Source organism: Podarcis tiliguerta, assembly GCF_965153285.1.
Source record: "Podarcis tiliguerta genome assembly, chromosome: 9".
Lineage (NCBI taxonomy): Eukaryota > Metazoa > Chordata > Lepidosauria > Squamata > Lacertidae > Podarcis > Podarcis tiliguerta.
The window spans coordinates 37,766,718-37,787,312 of NC_139542.1; the positions used below are offsets into that span (position 1 = coordinate 37,766,718).

At 38.6% G+C, this 20,595-nt stretch overlaps 1 protein-coding gene across 5 annotated transcripts in view; it reads right to left on the bottom strand.

The window, feature by feature from the left end:
- LRBA (LPS responsive beige-like anchor protein) overlaps positions 1 to 20,595 on the bottom strand; it is a 350,444-nt gene that overhangs the window by 22,761 nt on the left and 307,088 nt on the right. For 3 of the 5 annotated variants that reach the window (XM_083456975.1, XM_083456973.1, XM_083456974.1), the window contains exons 49-52: positions 12,749 to 12,838; positions 9,551 to 9,743; positions 6,866 to 6,928; positions 3,298 to 3,453 (exon numbers count right to left, since the gene is read on the bottom strand). In XM_083456975.1, coding sequence (XP_083313101.1) covers positions 3,298 to 3,453; positions 6,866 to 6,928; positions 9,551 to 9,743; positions 12,749 to 12,838 — 502 coding nt within the window. The remainder of the gene's footprint in view (positions 1 to 3,297; positions 3,454 to 6,865; positions 6,929 to 9,550; positions 9,744 to 12,748; positions 12,839 to 20,595) is intronic. The other 2 variants (XM_083456976.1, XM_083456977.1) reach the window with 1 other exon arrangement.

The window sequence follows — 20,595 nt, forward strand, 5'->3', positions numbered from 1 at the left end:
CCTGTGGGCTTTTGCAGGAGATGGGGGAATTCCCCCACCTCCTGCAAAAGCAGGCAAAAGCCGCGCGCTCTTTAAAAGGGCTGCACGGCTTCTCCTGGCTTTTCTGGGAGGGATTCCCTCACCTCTCGCAATAGTCCGCAGAAGCCGCGCAACCCCTTTAAAGAGCGTGCGGCTTCTCGTGGCTTTTTTGGGAGGTGGGGGAATTCCCTCACCTCTTGCAAAACCGACAGAAGCTGCACACTCTTTAAAGGGGCTGCACGGCTTCTGCTGGCTTTTCTAGGAAGAAGCAGCCTGTCCGCTGCTCCCAGAGCTGCAGGGGGGGAATATTTTTTCCTTGATTCCCCCCCCCCCCGAAAACTAGGTGCGCCCTATGGGCCGGTGCACCCTATAGGGCAAAAAATACGGTAAGTACTTAACCTGAGGTACCACTATATTCTCTGCTCCAAATGTGGGAAACTTTGGCCCTCTAGGCGTTCCCGCTCACAACACCTCCCCTCTAGGAAGAGGAGAGGCTTTGCTAAAATACAACTCTCACTGGCCATTGGCCATATTTTCTGGGGCTGATGGGAGTTGTTCATCAACATCTGGAGGGGAAGAAGGTTCCCCCCACCTGCTCAAACAGACTGATTGGCAGTGGCTCTCAAGAGTTTCAGATAGGGATCTTTCCTTGCCCTACCAGGAGATGCCAAGGTTTGAACCGGACACCGTTTTTATTCAAAGCACATGCTCTTCTAGCCTGCTCCAAAGCTTCCCCAAGAGGCATGGGGCAACAGAAATCACTCTGTCCAGCCACCTTTCTTTGTTCAACTGATAATTTTGTAAGACAGCCTTAACTTTTTTTGCTTTAATACTACTCCAGCTTTTTACATCATACTATCAGTGATTGCTCATAATGCACTAGGACATCCTTTTTTGACAGAATAAATTTTCTAGTTAATGTTTTATATGACAGCTGTACTGTACTGCAAATAATAAAACATGGAAAAAGTTTTTGCACTACTGAATTGAAAAAGTTGTCTGAAAATAACATCCGCCACTGCAATATGCTTTTATTGTGGCTCTGCTGTTCCAGCCAAACTCAGAGAGTGTGATTTATGCTCTAGGTATTTCCTGTTATACCTCCCCCCTTGAAATATAATAAGGAAAAGATTCTTTTAGCGTAAGTGCTAAAATATAATTGAATTCAACACTTGTGATAGCTTGCCATTACCTATTACTGATCACATCATCTTCTGTTCATTTCTCCCCCTCACACTCAACTCAGAAAACGTATTTGCATGGGGAGTTAACCAAATATAAAACTACAACCAGCTATTATTTGCTTGTATTTTTTAAAAAATAAATTAAACAGAAGAATAAGCTGGTTTTAAAAGGGAGAAAAACAGCAAAACTAGATTTTGTTTTCTATTATATTTCCTAATTGCTTATCAATCAAATATAATCTTAAATAGGACTTTTCCATTGCACTAGATAGAAAAAGAAAAAAGAGCGAAACTAGATTTTGCATTCTATTATATTTCTTAATTGCTTATCAATCAGTTATTATCATCTAAAATAGGACTTTCCCACTGTACACTTAATAGTACTGCGCTAGATATTAATGTTGATCTTTTTCATTAAAAATTATACGAGATGACCAAACTAATTTTGTCCCCCTGATGTCTTAACTGGCTGTCTCCACCTCCATTATTCACTGAGATCCAGCTCCGAGGGTCTTCTGGAGGTTCCCTCATTGCGAGAAGTGAGATTACAGGAACCAAGCAGAGGGCCTTCTTGGTAGTCAAACCACCCTGTGGAACTCCCTCTCACCAGACTTTTAGAAGACACCTGAAGGAAGCCTTGTATAGGGAAGGTTTTAATATTTGATGTTTTACTGTGTTGGATGTTTTAATTTGTTGGAAGCTGCCCAGAGTGGCTGGGGCAAGCCAGTCAGATAGGTGGCATATAAATAAATCATCGTCATCACAGGAAGTTGGTTTCTTTGTTTTATATGGCATTTGGGATCCAGATGGTCACAAACAGAATTCTGTTCATGGAACAGGGCTTTCCAGCCCCTTTTCCAAAGTGGAACCCACTATAGCCACTGAAAATTTGCTCTTGTGTTCTAGGTGTCTCTCAGAAAAGTGGTGGGATAAGACACAGAGATGTGCAATGGGAATGGAGAATTAGAGGAAACTGAGTGGGGAAACTTACACTAGCCAAGACTCATGCTACTTTGGAGCCAAGGTTGATCATTCAATACATCTATCTTACTTAGGTGTTATAAAGCTTGCTAAACATTCACTTTTCATAGAATCATAGAATCATAGAATTGGAAGAGACCACAAGGTCCATCGAGTCCAACCCCCTGCCAAGCAGGAAACACCATCAGAGCACTCCTGACATATGGTTGTCAAGCCTCTGCTTAAAGACCTCCAAAGAAGGAGACTCCACCACACTTTTAAATTTACACAATGCCTTCTATCACCATTTGCTAATCATTTACAAAAAATAAATAAAAAGCAAAACAGCCATCTGAATAAAGAGTGCTGTTTAAAGAACTGCAGTCAGGGAACGTTCAGTAAACATAACACAGCATTGCTTTAAATGGGATAATAAAAGGGAAGAAAAAGGTATATTTTGTTTTTAAATACACATACGCTTACTATTAATAATTGATTCATGTGGAAAGAACAAAGTGATTCAGCTTCACACTCCCTCCTTTATTTAGTCAGTTGAGTGCAAGAGAGCACATGTGTCTCAAATAGGGCATTTTGAGAGTTATTAAGCACATGTCCAAGGACACATTTAATAGCAACATTTTTATGTTCCAGTTTAACTAATATGCGTTAGCCTAGTCTCACACATGTAGCAGAAGTTGGAGGGAATGGTAGTAGAACAGACGAGCATTGACTGTGGGTGAGCAATTTTTAATGCTTTAAAACATTTCCATGCAAGTAGAAAACTAGCGCAACAGGAACCTGGGTGGGCTAGAAGCTTTCATCAGATGGACTAGCTTGTGGAATTCTTTGGTTTTAATTTGCAATGTGTTTTCTAATTGGGGGTACTATTTTAAAGTGGTGTTTCCCGTCTGCAGTAGGAAAGGGGTACAGTTCACTCTTAATAATCTCCTTGAATAAATCTGCTTGGTTTCCTCTTTTTTCCTCTTTTTCTCTCTGTGTGTCATATACATCAGACTGAGAGCCTGTGAGCAGGGAATGGTTTATCTTTTAAACTCTGAACGAGATTTTGAGTTGCAAAGGAGAATGCAAACAGTCAGCAAAACCTTCTCCAAAGTTTTTGAAATGAATCCAGTACCTGTATCTGTAGAGTACACCCGGAAACTTTTGTCCCAAAAACCACAGACCAGGATGTAGCGATTATCAGAAGTGATGACAAAACACTGGGAATGGACTTGAATACTTTGATCTAGGAGATCCGTAATTTGTCTCTTGTGCATACCCGTATTGCTGGCTAGAAGGGGATGAAGGAGGGGAGACAAAAGAGAAAATAATTATTTAACACAGTAGCAAATCGAGTTTTAATTTCTTGTCAAACTGATGCACACACATTCATGCTTGTTGCTCCCTCCTACCCACCCCCAATCCTTTCACTTCTTTTCCACCATTTTGCTACAATTTCCCCATCTTATTGTCAAGCACATTCTATAAGCCTCAAGTTACATACCAATGGCATTTCCAAAGTATGCTTATCCAGCAGAATCAACCAGGTGAGTTATAACTCTGGCAGATACACATTAGGACAATTATCAACCTCGATACACCACTGGTTATACTCAGAAACATTATGGGAGTTAATACCAGATTCACCATAATTTCAGTGATACTGGGTTGTATATTGAAATCTGTGCCCTTCCAAATGGAATATCATACTCTATACACTATATAAAGTGCTGATGTGAAAAGAGATTATACTTTATCTTCAAAAGGTATTAATATAAACAGATGGTGATGTTTGTGTGTATTGTTACTTAATAAACTGCACTGTTAACTTCACTTTGTTACACTTGCTTTAAACATAAATGTTTAAACTATAAATCACTTTAAATGCCATTGCAAATGCAATACAGGGTTCCTGCTCTTTTTAAGAGGATAGTAATGTGAGTTTCAGTTCCCCCCACTATTCAAACCTAAAGCCAATTTCCCTATACCACTGCTGCTTCCCCTCTAACACTCCTCAACTAGGCAGTGAGGGCTACATGAGTAGACTTCATGCAAATCTATGACCTCTTTCCTCCAGAGTCTGTCAGAAACTCTGCTGCAGTCTTCTCCAGGGTCCAGGAACCACTATTATCTCAGGTTCTCTGCAATCCCATTGGCCCTTGAGTGCAAAACTCTCCTGAAGACAGTCCCTCATCACAAGTTCTTCCTCACAGACCTTCTTCCTCAGCTTTAGCCAATGATTTCAGCTCTTGATTCCTCTCAGCTTCTCTGAGCTACTTCTTAACTCCCTTGATGTCTACTGCCTGACTCCAGCTTCCAGCCCTTTCTTGAGCTAACCAACAGCCAAACACCAGACTCCCATGTGCTCTCCTTGGGCTGACGTCTTGAGTCATCCGCTCAACAATAATTCAAATTTGTGTGAAATCCTGCTCCCTGATCGGCCTGTAACTGAGCAGAATGTCTATAAAGCAGAAACCTGACTCACAGGGCTATCACTGGTTTTTAAAGGGCAAGAGTTAAACTATCATTTAGGCCCTCTGCTGATACTCGCTTATCTCCACAGTTCTCTGTAGAAACAAATGACAGTTTACAGAAAGTTAACCCTTAAATGCAACAATGTATTAATCTCCTTTTAAAAAGGAGTGCTGTGTTTTGTTTTTAAAATAAAAAAACTTTACCTCCTAATAAGTAGACATCCACAAATGGTATTATACCAGTATTGCACTTTTTAAACTGTGCAATATAAGGGTTTGTGTAATTGAATGTGTGTATGGGTATATTTTAAACTATTCTCTTGCTTGGGGAACTCATTATGAATCGTATGGCTCTGACTTTAAATAAAATTTTTGTTTAGGATGCCTACTGCACACTGTGTTGTTGTATGTGCATCCATATATTTTACACAGTGAAAGGTGGTCTATAAATGTCCTAACAAATAAATAAATGGTTGAAGACATAATTTCTTGATACAACTGAAACATTATCACTTGAACCAGGGATAGCAGCGTACAATATAGCTTTTAGGCTGACTAAAAGGAGCTCATGGAAAACCACCTGAATGTCTGGGTGTACATTTGTGCATTTGCATTGAAATGCAGAGGGGAATGCACATCAGCATCATAACTCTGTAATGTAGCCAAAGGTTACATTCATTGACCATGACAATCTGTATTATATAAACTAGTCAGCTAAATAGACCCAGTCTGCAGGTAACACTAAGCCAAACTATGACTTAGTGTAAGCATGTTGGCTCCTGGACAGGAGATCATAGCAGTTTTGGTCTGACTATGGTCCTCCTGCAAGTATGCTGCTGTGAGATTAGCCATGGTTTAGTTTAGCATGTCATCCAGACTAGAGTTTGTTGTTTGTCTTGCTCCAGACAAACCACAAGCTGTAACTGAGGTGGCAAAGAGGATGCAATCTCCTATGAGCCCATACATTTCTTTGTTCATGCTAAGCCATAGTTTGGCTTAGCGTTATGAGCGAATGGAGCAACAGTGCACCTTGCAACAATTTTCATGTAGTTATTACACATCACCAATCATGGCACATATATCAGTATTCATATGTGCATATACTAATAATCAATTACCACTTAAGAAATTTTTCACTAGCTATAATAGTTATATTAAGATTCATATACACTTTGACTAATGTGAAATAATGTGACAAAATATTTTGTGACAATTGCCTTGGTCTTTAAATGTAAATATTCTGATTATTTGCATTCAATAACTAAAGAGCTTATAAAAGGAAGGTTTGAGAAATCAAGCTACAGATGAATTTTGAGGTGATTATGAAAATAAATTTTGTGCTCTTCTAAAGTTAAATCACAGAAGAAGAGAAAAAATTGCATTTGCTAAGTGATGCCTTTCAGAACTGTAATACATACAAATTCACAAGCTATAATGAATTATGGTGGCCAAACTGCAAATACCTAAAACAAAGGTTTGCAAACAAACAAGCCCTTCTTCTTGGTAATAAGAATTACCACCACCATAACAAGCCACTTGGAAGCAGAATGCATTATAATGATTTATCTAGCTGAGAAACAATATCCTTACTTTCCTGATTGTGATCCTGAAGTCTGCCATACCCTGGAAAAACGGTAGAATACTAGTACCTGAACACTAAAAATGGCTGAGCAATATATTTCGACTTTGGAACTGTTCTGCAATTACACATTAATTCCCTCAGCCTGAACAGCAGGCCTGTGAAGAAAGGATTGATCTCCCTTAATGATGAAATTCTGGCACCACAGTTTTATTTTTCACAACACAGTGCTGTTAAGAATCCCACTGTTATTATGAAAATTTCCTCAGCAAAAGAGCTCCATCGCATTACTGGCGCACCAATTCATCATAACATGCCTCGCTCTTGCTCATCAACAAGTCTGAGTGATGAAAAGACCCAATATTATCCTGACAGTACTTCATGCGCATTCTCAATCACACATTATTACGGCATCCATATTAATTTTCACTGACACACGTCCTAGGCCTGTTCAAATTAGGCAAACCAATGAGGGGGAGTTGATGAAATACCAGCATAGCCACAGCTCATTGCATTCCAATTTGCATGCAAATGGTTTATCAGGAAAATTCCATTCCCAGCAACCAGCAAGTGAAAAACAACCGTAATCTACACTTCAGGGCCACCATACAGAGCTTAATGAATCGCAAAGAGAGAAGGAAGTGACAGACCTATGAGAGGATCGATTTCCACTGGCAGCTGGTATGGCTGGTCCTGTACGGCACCTTGATGAGCTAGAATGCACGAGAGAAGATTTAAAAACTGTGTTACTTTCAGGCATTAAAACCACGGAAAATCCTATAAATCAAACACTATATGCCATTGTTTCCCTGTGGAAGCTTCATCCATTTATTGAACACCATCAACAAAAAAATCCAGGTGCTTTCAAGGACTGTTTATTACATTTATTTTAGATTATTGCTATTCTCAATGTGTACCATCATCAGAGGCTCCAGCTCTGGACCATAAGCTATAGCAGATGCTTGACCAGCAGCCTCTCATGTTGCAACAAAACAAAATTAAGTGGTAAAGAGCACTGAAAACAAAATGTGACAACCATCTGCTGACTGTGGCAAATATTATTTCCTCCATTAAAAGAAAAAATACTTTGAATAGTACCGCACAAAGGATTTTTTTTAAAAAAATCTTACTTTATGATGGAGAAAAGGATTTCGCTCACACTATATTAAATATTCTATTCATCATGGAAAACCTGCATACATGAACTTCAAGAAACATTTGTGAACACCAGAATTTTATGCAAATGTATGAACATTTCTTTTGTAACTGAAACGTTCATGTTTTGCTGATGCTAAACACATTTTCCCCCCTCAGAGCTCCACTTCAAAATATCAATGAAAGCTTCCGGAAATGGAAGCTAACATAATAAAAATCATGTGTGCAATATCTCGCATTTTCACATGTACCTTGCAAAGCATATGCTTATTATAAAACCAGCATTGCTGGAATGATTACACAGTTGTTATGGAATTCAGAAGTCCTGCTTCAGCAAAATCTGAATAAATGATGACACAATGTAAGTTTCTACCCTATATGGACATAATGGGTAGTAAAGTGCTTAAGCTGACAAGTTACCAAAATGAAGTAGGTGTACAATTTTACTTGCACCTGCAAAGAGCCACGTTAGTACGCCTCCTTGTCCCTGCATTCCTTGCAAAAGTAGTTTTTATTTAGTACCACAATTGTGATAGGAATTTTGTAACAAGCTCTGAACAAGAACTCTGTCTTGTGGTTTATAAGCTTAACAGCCAGACATATCAAAAATGAAAGGGGAAAAGGTAACATTTGATAAAGAAGTGAAAAGTCCAAGGGGTAATGAAGGTTTAATGGGTAATAGGTAGTACAGAACAGTGAACATTGCTGAATAGGAGATGATTTGGGGGACAAATTGCTCCAAGGAACAGCAAGGAAAAGAAGTGGGAAAAGTGGGGAATCAGGAGATATAGAGGTTGCTATATTTGGTTGCTAAAACTCACTATTCAAATTTAAGCAGAGGACCAAGGGTGGTCTTTTTGCTATCCCGCAGCAAGGCAGGCCACTATAATTCAAAAGTGTGAATTCTGGTCATAGATCTGATTCTAGAAATTTCTAAAAAGTCTAGCATTACCAGTTGTTTTGTTAGGCAAATTAATTTACTTATTATAAAAAGTATTTGGCAGCTAATCTTTGAGCTTTGAAGTCTACTTATTCTACAGAACAAGGTATGTATCTTGTAGGGCAGTTACAACATTTTATTGTTATATAGAGATGGGCTACATTATTAGGTTTTCTTGTGCAATTCCTTTATAACACTGCTCTGAAAGGTTTTCTAATGACTAGAATATTTCAAAAACATAATTCTAAAATAGCTATTAACAGAACCTGAAATAGAAGGGAACTAATTACCAGATCATTTTATGATTGTGATTATGATTTATTAATTTCTATAGCCCCAAATATCACAGGGCAGTTCACCCCCCCCCCCCAAAAAAAAATACAAAATGAGAACACAAAATACATAATAAAAGCAGGAATAAAAACAAAAACAAACCAGTAACTCCCCATCTCATGAACACATTTAAAGGGTCATAGAATGTTAATCAGTCAAAGGCTTGGTTGTAGAGAATTTTTTTCACCTGCCAACTAAAGATATGTAATGAAGACACCAGGTGAGCGCCGCTGTGGAGGGCATTCCACAAACAGAGGGGCCACCACAGATAAGGCCCATTTATGTGCTTCAACCCTCTGAACCTCTCATGAGGGAGGCACATAAAGAAGGGCCTCAGGTGATGATTGCAGGGTCTGGGTTGGTTTATACAAGGAGATGCTGTCCTTGAGGTATTGTGGTCTTGAGGCGTTTAAGGCTTCACAGGTCAAAAGCAGCACTTTGACTTGAGCCCAGAACTTACTTGTCAGCCAGTGCAGTTGGGTCAAGATCAATGTAATATGCTCAAACCTTCTTGCCCCAATAATCAAACTGGCTGCCGGATCCTGAACCAGCTTCGGGTGTCTTTTTAGATATTGTCTTTTTCGATATTAATAGGCATGCTGAAGGATCTCATATTGGACTGGATCCAATCTGCATGTGAAAGGTGTTTTAATTCATGCAAGGGTGAGGCTCTTTATTTTTTGCTAGTTCCCTCCAGGTGCAGCATCCATACCTGCATCCTTCACAGTCCTCCAATCCCAGGAATGACTTTCTAGAGATACAGTGGGAAGGATGGAAAGTTCCACTCTCATAATGGAACTTCGCTTGTGGTACCTAAGACCCAACCCATTACAAACAAGTATCATCTTTGATACATAAAATCAACCCAACTGTTTATAGCTTAACTTGCTAGTATTCCCATACTTACCAGGAAGGTTGTGCCACTTATTCACAGCAAACAGTCGATTAGCAGTGACGGTAATCACAGCAGGATTTGCCAAACCAGGCTGGGTGTTAGCTGCTACATGCGTTACAGGGGAGTTTGATGGAAATTTTAGGACCATGATGACATCTTGCTGAGCTTGGTCTGTGAACATCAATGGACTCTGCAGGAGGAGATACTGTTGAGTGGGCACAACAAGACCCCAACCACACGGAAAAAAGGAAAGACAAAGGAGGAAGAAAGAAAGGACAGGACAGGACAAAAGAAGGAAGACCCAATTAAAACAAGCAATAGCCACCGCAAATGAATGCCAATGCAGTAATTTTTGACAGGCCCATGGAAACTATCATTTTATTGAACACCTTGAGGTTTTTTTCCTTAATTACATACAGAGCAAAAAAAATATATTAAGAAGCCAACATTTGTAGCAAGTCATTGGCCCCATTTAAAAGTTTCCAGTTGCCTGTATGTTGCAAACAGTTTAGCTTCAACATCAGCAGAAGTAGTGCTTCAAAAAAAGTACACCCCAATAAAAAAATAAAATAAAGCAGATAATTTTAAAAGCTGCACCAAAGCTCAAAGAATAAAATTCCAGGAAAATCATAGAGAGGGGGGGAAAACAGAAAGCTAAATGTGCAGTGTTTGCATACCATCAGAATTAATTTAGGAATAGCAACACAGAATTAAAATGTGTAATGCATGTACTTTTCTACGTCTTTCTGTGTATTGTAAATACTATAGCTTGGACACCAGAGGCTGTCACTGATACAAGGAATGATTTTTTGCCAATTCACCTAGTATCACCTCCCATAGAAGATTTTCAGAAGACAGAGAGGACTGCAGGAGTAAAGAGGGTTTGGTGAAAATTGTGTCCTCCACCACAGGAGTATTCCATAAGCAAAATTCCAGTCATGGAAAATTATGATCTAAGTCTAAAACTTTATGACTTTAAAGTAGAATAAATTAAAGGTGGGTGTAGGGGTTGGATAAATCTAAGTTAGCTGCACTCTGTTCCCATTGAAAGTCTCTGGAACATACATAAAAATGTGTAAATGAAATGTATTAGAAAACCACAAGATTTAAACCACTATCCTAAAAACTTGTGCTTATAGACAATGCATAACGTCACTATGACAAAAGCATCTCTCATTTTTTTGTGATGCTTTGTCGACACAGCTATTAAGCTATATAAAGCTCAAGTCAGGATTGTCAGAGTGCTTGGTTTTAATGTTCAGTTTGCTGAGAGAAATTTATATTTACATGGAGTGTTTTCTTCATTGTCCATTAGTATTACCTGTGACTGCATCTGAGAAACTATTTCTTAATAATTAATTAGTATCTTTATGGAATTTGAATACGCTGGTAATGGCTTTTGCCTCTTTATCATCAGCAACATTACAATGCATGTACACATATGTAAATGTGTATATAAGAGAGCACATTTAGCATATTTTTATACAGAACTAATAAAAAATTAAGTTCATTTGCATTTTTATTATCACTCCTTTTAAAAAAGTTATTAAGAGTACTTAGAAAAACATATTGCACTATGAATTCCTATTTACAGTCTTTGTATAAAGGTGTAAATAAAAACAACTAATAAGCTACCCAGACACCCTTTTGAGCAAGTGGCTAAAAGCCAATCAATATTATGAGTTAATCCTCCCTGGATGCTCATTCAATTAAAGGTGTCAGTAATGCCTCATCTGATGTGGCCTCAATTAAATCCAGCTATCTGATGGTGTGAAAACACAAGGGGATACAGCAACAGCAGCCAAACCAGACAAATAGGCAGCCTTCATGTGATTGCTAATTACTACACCTGGTGCATATTATGGCTTGTGCACTTAACGCAGCCCATGGTGCCTTTAATTTCTTCTCTATGCATACTCCACCTACCACCCCTCCCCCCCAAAAAATCTTGCATTGAAACTTTTAGTGATTAACTGAATCATTATGGTGGTAAAACATTTGGCTTTGTGATGGGGAAAGCCAATGTACTAATGCATCTGAAAAGCCAATGTGTTTTTGTCTAGGAAAAACTTGATCTTTGCTCAAATTCTAGTGTTCAAAACCATTTATCATCTGGTACCTGGGTTATCAAACAACAACAGCTGCAGGAGTAAAAACATGAACCTCAACGTAGGACTGATCTGCACATTTTACATTTCTGAAGACATTTGCAGATGGAGAAGTCAATTACACATCTGCTTACTTGGAAAAGCTGAGAAGTGCAAAGTGGTAACAAAATCTCATCACCGCCCAACGCTCAGACATATCATCTGCCCACCCATTCCCTGAGAGATCTGAATAGTTTGGCTACAACTTCAGAAATGGAATGTGTGGATCAGACCACCACTGAACTTAAAAAACAAAACTGTTAAGGATTTGGACGCTACTGTAATCATAGGATCAACATGTTGATTTCCATATTGTGTTAAAAACAGTTACAATTTAATGTTTCATATTACTTGCATACAATCATGTGAGCAAATAATACAGTGTGAGCAACCTTGAATTCAAGCAACTGATAAGGTAACTAGGATTCAGCTATGGTGATGTATCTTGTGCTTTTTGGTTCTTTTGCTTCCCACCAAAACCTCTCCTTCTGCTTTAGCCCATCTGCCTCTCCTCCCTCTACTTCCCATAAGGACAACTCTAACGTAGTATGGCAACCTTAATTTAGTACAGAAAATTTGTTGTCATAAAATGTTGCCCGTTTTAGTATTGAGAACAGAACCACAGGGCTTATGAAGAAAACTATAGATCCTATGGTATATCTGAATATTCTGAAAACACACAGTATGCAAACAAACACACCTGACTCTTCACAAGAACCAGACGTTGAGTAAATGCCACATCCAAATGAAGACAATGAATGGCGTCCAATGGTGTCAGCCTGCTTTCAGAACAGGCTTCCACTCTTAACGTTGCTCGTGCAACATTGGATATCACCTAACAGCAAAGTACCCATCAACTTTAATGCCCTGGCTTGTACGCAAGGTTTCTAAAACCTGGCTCAGAAAATGAACAAACCTTTTCTATCCTTCATAATGTATTCAATTAATTCTATGGAGAAAGAACATTTAAATCACTTAAAATTATCTGTACTGGGAAATGAAGTGTGTCTGTATGAATTTGGAGCAGCTGATTCGCAAATAATTAACCTGGCACCTAACTTACCACCTGCATGGCAGAGCTTCTTGGAGGATGCGGCTCTATGAGCAGTTGGGAAGGAGTCTGCCCAAAACTTCGGATTTGAGCTTCAACAGCCTGGAAAAAACATAGGCAGGTTTGCATGTTAAGAGGTGCTAATTACAGGCAATAGAACCATAACTGTCACCTGAAAATGTCATTCCACACTTCTGGTTTTTTTCATCTTGAAAATCAAGCCCGTGTGTGCACAGTGGGGCTAAGTGCTTGGCACTGGTATTAAGAATGAGGTAATCATTTTAGTACTCTAGGAGCTATTTCCATGAGAAACTGCAAAACTTCATTCTGTTCCGTGATATTAAACAGAGACCAGCTATTACAATCAGAAACTCTCCTTATGGACTCCATTTTTCTTTGCTTCCACCGCCTTGTTCTGCTTGCATCATATGCCTGCAACAAAAGCTAATATTTTCAGGTACTAAGAAAAACTCAAACCTCTAAGTATTTCTACCTTCGTACTGAGCGTTACCCCAAAGGTGGAAAAAGTAGCAAAGGCCTTTAAACAGAATTGTCAATATAAAATGCAATACAAATTACATTTAGGATGATATCAGCATCATAAAATTTAAATGTAACAATGTGTTGTTCAGAACAACTGTAATTTAAAACTAAAGTATTTTCTATATAAGCCCTTTACTTTTCTAAATAATGAAATTTAATGAACAATATTCAATTAATTAAAACGATTACACTGAAATGCAGAGATAAATATGGGCTGCCCTTTCTTAGTTTGAAGTTGTAATCCTGTGTACCGGTAGGGTGCTTAAATCCTATTGAATTGAAGCAGCCTTACTGTATGAAATCTAAATGTTACAAAGTGATAAATTGATTGAAATGTCTTGAAATAGCAAGTATTCATTCTTTAAATATCAGATCTACTTAATTTGCTCTAGTTACAAAGCCAAAACATTTATTTTGTATCTTTTAAAGACCTTAGGCGAATTGCTCTGGAGAAAACTACCATGCTCTTCAACCGAAAGGTCTACACCCTAGTCTTCCCAACCCTGATTTCCCAGATATTGCTGAAGTACAATTCCTATGATCTCTGACCATGACTAGGGTTGTAGTCCAACATCATCTGAAGATCCAAGGGTGAAACTTCAAGTAAAGTTCTTAGCTTTATTTAAATGATTTGCTAATATTATGAACATAATAACCTACACAGAATCATGACACTAATTATGACAATTCCAATCCAATGTGGTGACCAACTCCAATTAAACTCAGAGGAACTGAGCGAGTGAATTAGCATTGTTCCAAATGTGATCCTGAATCTATAATGCAAGCATCTTCATACTTGGAAATAGGAACAGCTTGTGCTCTCCGGGCATCTGAGGACAGGGCTGCATGGTCTAAAGAATAAAGGACTGCTGCCAAAATGGAAGCCTTGTGTTGAGTTCTCCTTCGTTTCCCATATCAAAGTGAAGTGCAATTGACCCCAAGTCTGATACTTCCATGCTGTGTACATCAGAGGCCACAGGAGCCAAATGACGTGAAGCAGGAATCAGGCTGTTGCAATGACATCAGGACAGGAGTAAACGGAAGTAGCTTCAAGGACATGGGCCTAAGTACAGTGTGTCATAATGATACTGAAGCTAAGCAGATCTGTGCCTGGGCAGTACCTGAATGAGAGACTGCATACGTATCCTTGAGTTCCAAGGGTGGGCTGGAAACTCAGCACTCTGCAGCCAATAGTTCTATCCCAAGGTTATCTATTATCTCTGGTCTTCAACAGTAGTATACATTTATTTACTATGCATTCCAAGAACTGCAGTGAAACTGCCAGGGAGCTGGGCTTGGCTATTACTCTGCCATATAAGCTTTTCACTAGTGAAAAGTTTCCCACATCAGCAGCTAATTAAAAAGTAATACAATTAATCTGGAACATCAACTACAATAATACAAAATTGCACAAACCAACGTTTTAGCTCAATGCTTCTAAAACATTTCAGTAATAAAAAGTCCTATTTCTGTTAGTCCTCTGTAATAACAGAACTTTGGTTCTTTCCATAATTGTTCCAGATGCTGTAAAATGAGGCTATAAAATGAAACAAACTATAGGACTCCTTTACAATCCATTGCTCTACACACACAGAGAGAGAGAGAGCGTTTAGCATTTCCACATGTTAAGCCGAAAAATATGTTAATGTGTAATGAACAAATGATTATTGATCACTTGTACTGATTGTGTATATACACACACATACGCAACTGGTTACCAGGTGTGTGGAATTACTTCTCTGCTTTCTCTACTCTCTGGCAGTAATAAAGAGGCAAGAGAAATGTAGACTTTCCTTGGCAGCGTTTTAGTTTTTAATTTAATGCGTAGTTCCAGTCTCTGAACATATTATATATTCCAGTACTCAGTTTCTGAGGAGATGTGGGAGACCCAGGCTGTTTGGGAGTCATACCATCTGCCCTGGAAGCCTGCTACTTAATACTAAACATGTGGGAACAGGATTCAATTGCTCAATGAGGAGGCAAAGGAACTCTGCACATGCTCAAAAGCATTTTTTAAAATCACTTTACATGTTCCAAGCTTTAGCTCTCCTATTATAAACAAGCGATTGGGCTGAGCTTTTTTGAGCCCTGGCATAAATTAAACTCTTCTCTCTTTTAACTGTGAAAAAAAGTTAATTCAATAGTATGCAGTGCCCACCAAATAGGGTTGTAAATTTCTCCAGGAGACGCGTATTAGAGAGTTTGAACATATGGATGCAGTTATGGCAAAAACAGATGTTTGTTACTTTTCTTTGCAGCACCACTCAGAAACGAAATCAAAATTGCTTCCCCTCCGTGTTTATGTCTGAAAAGGACTATAAAACGGAATGGGAAGGAGGTAGAGGGAGAAGTGGAAGACAAAATGAGAAAAAAAGAATGGAATTGCCTACAGTTTTAGCGAAAATAATGAGAGTGATTAAAGCAATCTCAAATGCAGTGATTGCAAGCATTACAATATTGTGATTTAACAAAACTCGTTAATACTAAGGAAGTTGCTTAAAGCTACTTTTTAACAATCATACAATATCACACAGGTATGTTTCTTGGATCATCTTGCATATATTAGATGGATTTATATCTATGCAGGATTCAGCAGAGTCCATCTAAAAGATGCCAATTTTCTATACAACATTGTGAATGTTGTAATACTCTCAAGCTACAAGCATCTGAAACTAACATGTGCTTCTGCCAATCAAATATGGTGAATTATTATTTATGTATTTAAAGTTTGACCCGCTATCTTCCCATGATTCAGAGCTCCTTATGTCTAGTTTTATCCTCACAACAATATCTGCATGGTAGGTTAGAGTGAGATAAAGCACTGAGCCTAAAATCACTCAGTGAACATCCTTTCTGGCTGAGATTTAAACCCAGCAAGCAGTTTACACCACACTAGAGCTGATGGCATGAGGCACATGCTGGGGGGGTGGGGAGGAATTGAGTGGAACATTTTGGTGTTGCAAGGACACACATCGAATAAATGGTTTCCCCATACCTTTGGTTCATACACCACTTACGTTCAGCATAATTATGGCTCTTGGCTTTGAAAATAATCAGTGATTTCTAGCTATTCCTTTCCTTTCAGTCGCATGCTGCTTGACCGCAACAGGGAAGACCGACTTTCCATTCAAATGGTGTAGTTGAATGGCATATTTAGGGCTGTGTGGGATACTGCCCACCCCCCAATTTGCAGGACCATTCTTCCACCAGAATATCAGAACTCTGGGGAAGGAATGAGTAAAAGTTGCTCATGAGTTGTCTTCCCCACTCCTCATGCTTGTGCTCCATGTTGACTTCAAATCTGTTCCCAAGAACAGATTTAGGGGACACGTTTGGGGAGAAGTCCTGTTGTGCAAATGGAATTTATTCTGCTCCCACAAAGCTACTTAGTTATATAGATATTTTGATCTATATATGGCAAAAGTTTCTTTTGGAAGAAAAGAAGTAAATATTGAATTGTTGTTTTTAAAGGAATAATGGGCTGGATTCAAAGTCGGATGCACAGAAAGCTGGTGCACATTTTGCCTCATGTCTTTCTTGGCTGTTGTATATGCTGTCTGATGAAGAGTGTTTGCTTCTCCTCATAATAAAGACAGACAGATAATCTGGTAAAAACAGTAAGTATACTTTTACCAAAAATACAGTTGATGTTAAATGTTTTGAAGTTGTAGAAACAAATATCAACTGTTATCAACTGTGGATAACAGAAGCCTAGCTTTTCTAATACTAGCGGGCAGGATGGCAAGTACCAAAGGCCAAAGTCACTCTGGATGTGATTTGTTTCCTGCAAGTCATTTTTTTACTTATGCATCAGGTACCCATCAGTAGAGAATGGAAATTAGGTTGGGCAGGAAAATAAACGCAGCTCTGAAAGTCTTATGCTCATATCTTGAACTACTTGGAAAACCTAACAATAATATATTTTCATCTGCAATATGTCAATTATCAAAGATTATGTGCAGAAACTAACAGGGCTCTATGTTGTCATTTTTATTTGGTTGTAGAATTCTGACTGGATATTATTTTGGGGTGCCACTACTTCTCCCAAGGTGCTCTTTCGATGGAGTGTGTGTGTGTGGGAAGAGGAAACTTCAGAAGGCAAGGGGGGGAAGGTAAAACTTTTTAAAGCATAATCATCGGGTCTCCAGAACTCCATTATACGTAAAAAATAAACTTTATGTGAGAAGGGGAAAATGGTGTATGAAAACCTACTTTGTCCAGTCTAATTATAAGAATAGCTGTTGTGGGCAATTACATTACAGCCAGTGAGTTAAAACAGAAAAGTAATTACAGTTTGTGAAAACAAGGATTTATTTCCCCCTTCAGAGTCATGCAACTTGCTCTAATCTGAATCTGTACATTCCAGGCATATTAAACTGAGGCCTAGTGCAGCTTCAGTGCAATCTCCAATTCATGCAAACTGTCCATCTACTACATTGTAATCCCAGCTGCCAATCTGAAATAAACCAGTTAGTCAGAGCAGACACAACCTACAGAAACAAATGTCACTCAATAATGTTCAGAGGCACTGGGTTCATGGATAATTTCAAACAGTATCTCTGTCTGGAACACTGATGTGCTCATTGAGAACACCTAAATCTCTAGCTACTGGAAATAAGCAGATAAAGTGGAACAAGAAAAATAGGCCTGCAAAATACTTCAAAGAGACTTAAGAGAAAATGCCAAAGGAATTCAAAGAAACTTGAAGGAAGAATGACTGAATGTAATGCATGCAAGAGTGCAGATACTTTGGGGATGGCGCAGATTTCATTATGAGATTAGGAACCATCACACTTATTTTCACACAGTATGAGAATATCATTCAGGCTGTACTGCCACATTTCACGGTTAACAATGTTGGATAGCAGGGCAGAAAAGCGCTCAGCATAATGATACCAGGTCCTGAGTTAAGTTCTACTAGTAACTAGACATTATGGAGAGCAAAGGGATAGCTCAACAAATGGCTGTCGGTTTGGACAGCAGTTGTGTTTTTTCCCCTTATGTCTAGTTCTCTATCCCAGATTGTTAAATTAAATGGACCTTTGAATTTACTGATAAGAAGGTAATTCTTATGCTTGCTCTCATGCCAGAGCCAACCAAGTTTCGTTTCTCACGGTAAGCACAAGTTGTGCCAAAGAAATTATCACACTACTTTGTTCTTATTTATATAAAAATGGTGTTGCTTAAAGAGAAACATCAAATGCTGATATTGTCATTAAATCACCATTTAAAACAATACACAGTTAGTACTTGAGAACAAAGATTTTTCCTCACTAAATGGAGTTTGCTTTTAAAACTTTAACTGGTAATAGATACAAGCAGAATACCCTTTCCTCAGAGGATCCTTATCCAAACAAAATTAATTCATGGTGAAGTATGAAGCAGGTTCTCCTTAAAAAAAAAAAAAAGGAACCCCAAAACACACCCCTGAATATATTACCATCTTGCAGTGGGTCTGTTTTTCACTAAGCTTCAGAGAAAGAGATCACAGCCCAGTGCCCAGAACTGTTGACAAGCTAAACGCCAGGTGGCCATGAAAACAATGTATTTGGTTTTGATATGTTCTTTTAAAAAAATAAAAAATCTGGCACAGTTTTATGGTATTTTAAATGCAGGTTTTCAATTAAAAACAGACTAATCCTTAACATTTATTTAGCTTTTCACAGTTTCTGTGCTGTGTGCTGTGTCAAGCAAACCATCTGGGCAACACACTTCTGGCTAGTGAGTCTTCCAACATATTTGTTTCTACAACACTTTCGAATTGTGCATAAATGTAGTATTCAGTTATTTTATTCACACATTTGAAATATACTCCTTTGCTGCAGCGTCCTGTAATCACTTTACTGAATTTCTAAGACATGCATCAAAGGTTGTACTCCATCTGCATGTAAACAAGACCTGCTGATAATTTAAAAGTATTTAGCGACTGTTAAGACTAGGCTATAAATACAAATGTGTTTAGATTTCCTGAAAGATTCACTAGCTCAGCTGTCTTCATCTGATTTAGAGCTGAAATACCTGGCTCCCACCATGGATGAAAAGGACTGGGAAGTCAAACATACTTTCTATCTGATAGGATAGCAGACTTGCTACTGCTGTCATTAAACTGGGGTAAACTAAACATTGCTGATGCTGGTGGAAAAAAAGTCCATCATTCAAATGCTGGCCTGTATGAAATAACCAATTTTGGAAAATGCTCAGGCTCAATATATGTCAGAGCTTCAGAGGAATGGAAAACAGGAAGTGAGGTAGTAGCTACGCAGAGCTCTAGATGTTCATTTCCATCATATCTGATCCACAAGGACTGGGATTCTTCAAGGTTTTTGAACCTTTGTCGTCCCCTTCTCCTTGTGCCCTCCACCTTTCCCAACATCAGGGTCTTTTCCAGGGAGCCTTCTCTTCTCATGAGGTGGCCAAAGTATTGGAGCCTCAGCTTCACGATCTGTCCCTCCAGTAAGCACTCACGGCTGATTTCCTTCAGAATGGATAGATTTGATCTTCTTGCAGTCCATGGGATGGTCTTTAGTTGGCATCAAAAAGGCAAAAGCAATGGTGCCTGTCTAATATGCAATTAGAATTCCAAAGGCTGCCACACTAAAGATCCAATTTTTGTTTTGTATGGAAATCACCTACTGAAGAAAGCAGTGATCATACAGTGGGTGAGACAATCTTTCAGGGGTCTTGTACCAAGCTGCATAGGACTTTACATATTTAAACCAGCACCTTGAACTTAGCTTGGTAGCTAACTGACAGCCAATGCAATTCTCCCAGCAGTGGCATAATATGATGGCTATATCCTGCTCCAATGAGCGCTCAAGCCATTGCTTATTGTACTAGTTCCAAACCAACATCCAGGACAGTCTCATATATAGCACATTGTAGTCATCCAACCTGGTGTTAACCAGGTTTCTGAACTATCCTGGTTCAGAAACAGCCATGGTTGTTTTACTGGCTGAAGCTGGAAAAAAAGTATTCCTAGCCACTGATGTCACCAGGGTCTAAACAACAAAGATGGATTTAGGATCACCCCAGACTATAAATGATATGCATGGTAACCTTAGAATGTTTCGTTTCACTTTCTGCTGTTTTATCTGTGAATGCTACTGACATTTATTATGATGTTTTAAGTTATTTATTCTTCAGTATGGTTTTATTGTTTATTGTGGACCACTTTGGGACCTTCAGGTAAAGTGTGGATTATAAATATTTCAATGAATAAATAAAGCCATTTAAAAAGCAGGCCATTTCTGATTACTTATAGCCTCCTCTTAGGTATCTACATAGTTCTATATTAGTATTAGAAAGATGTTTAGGAT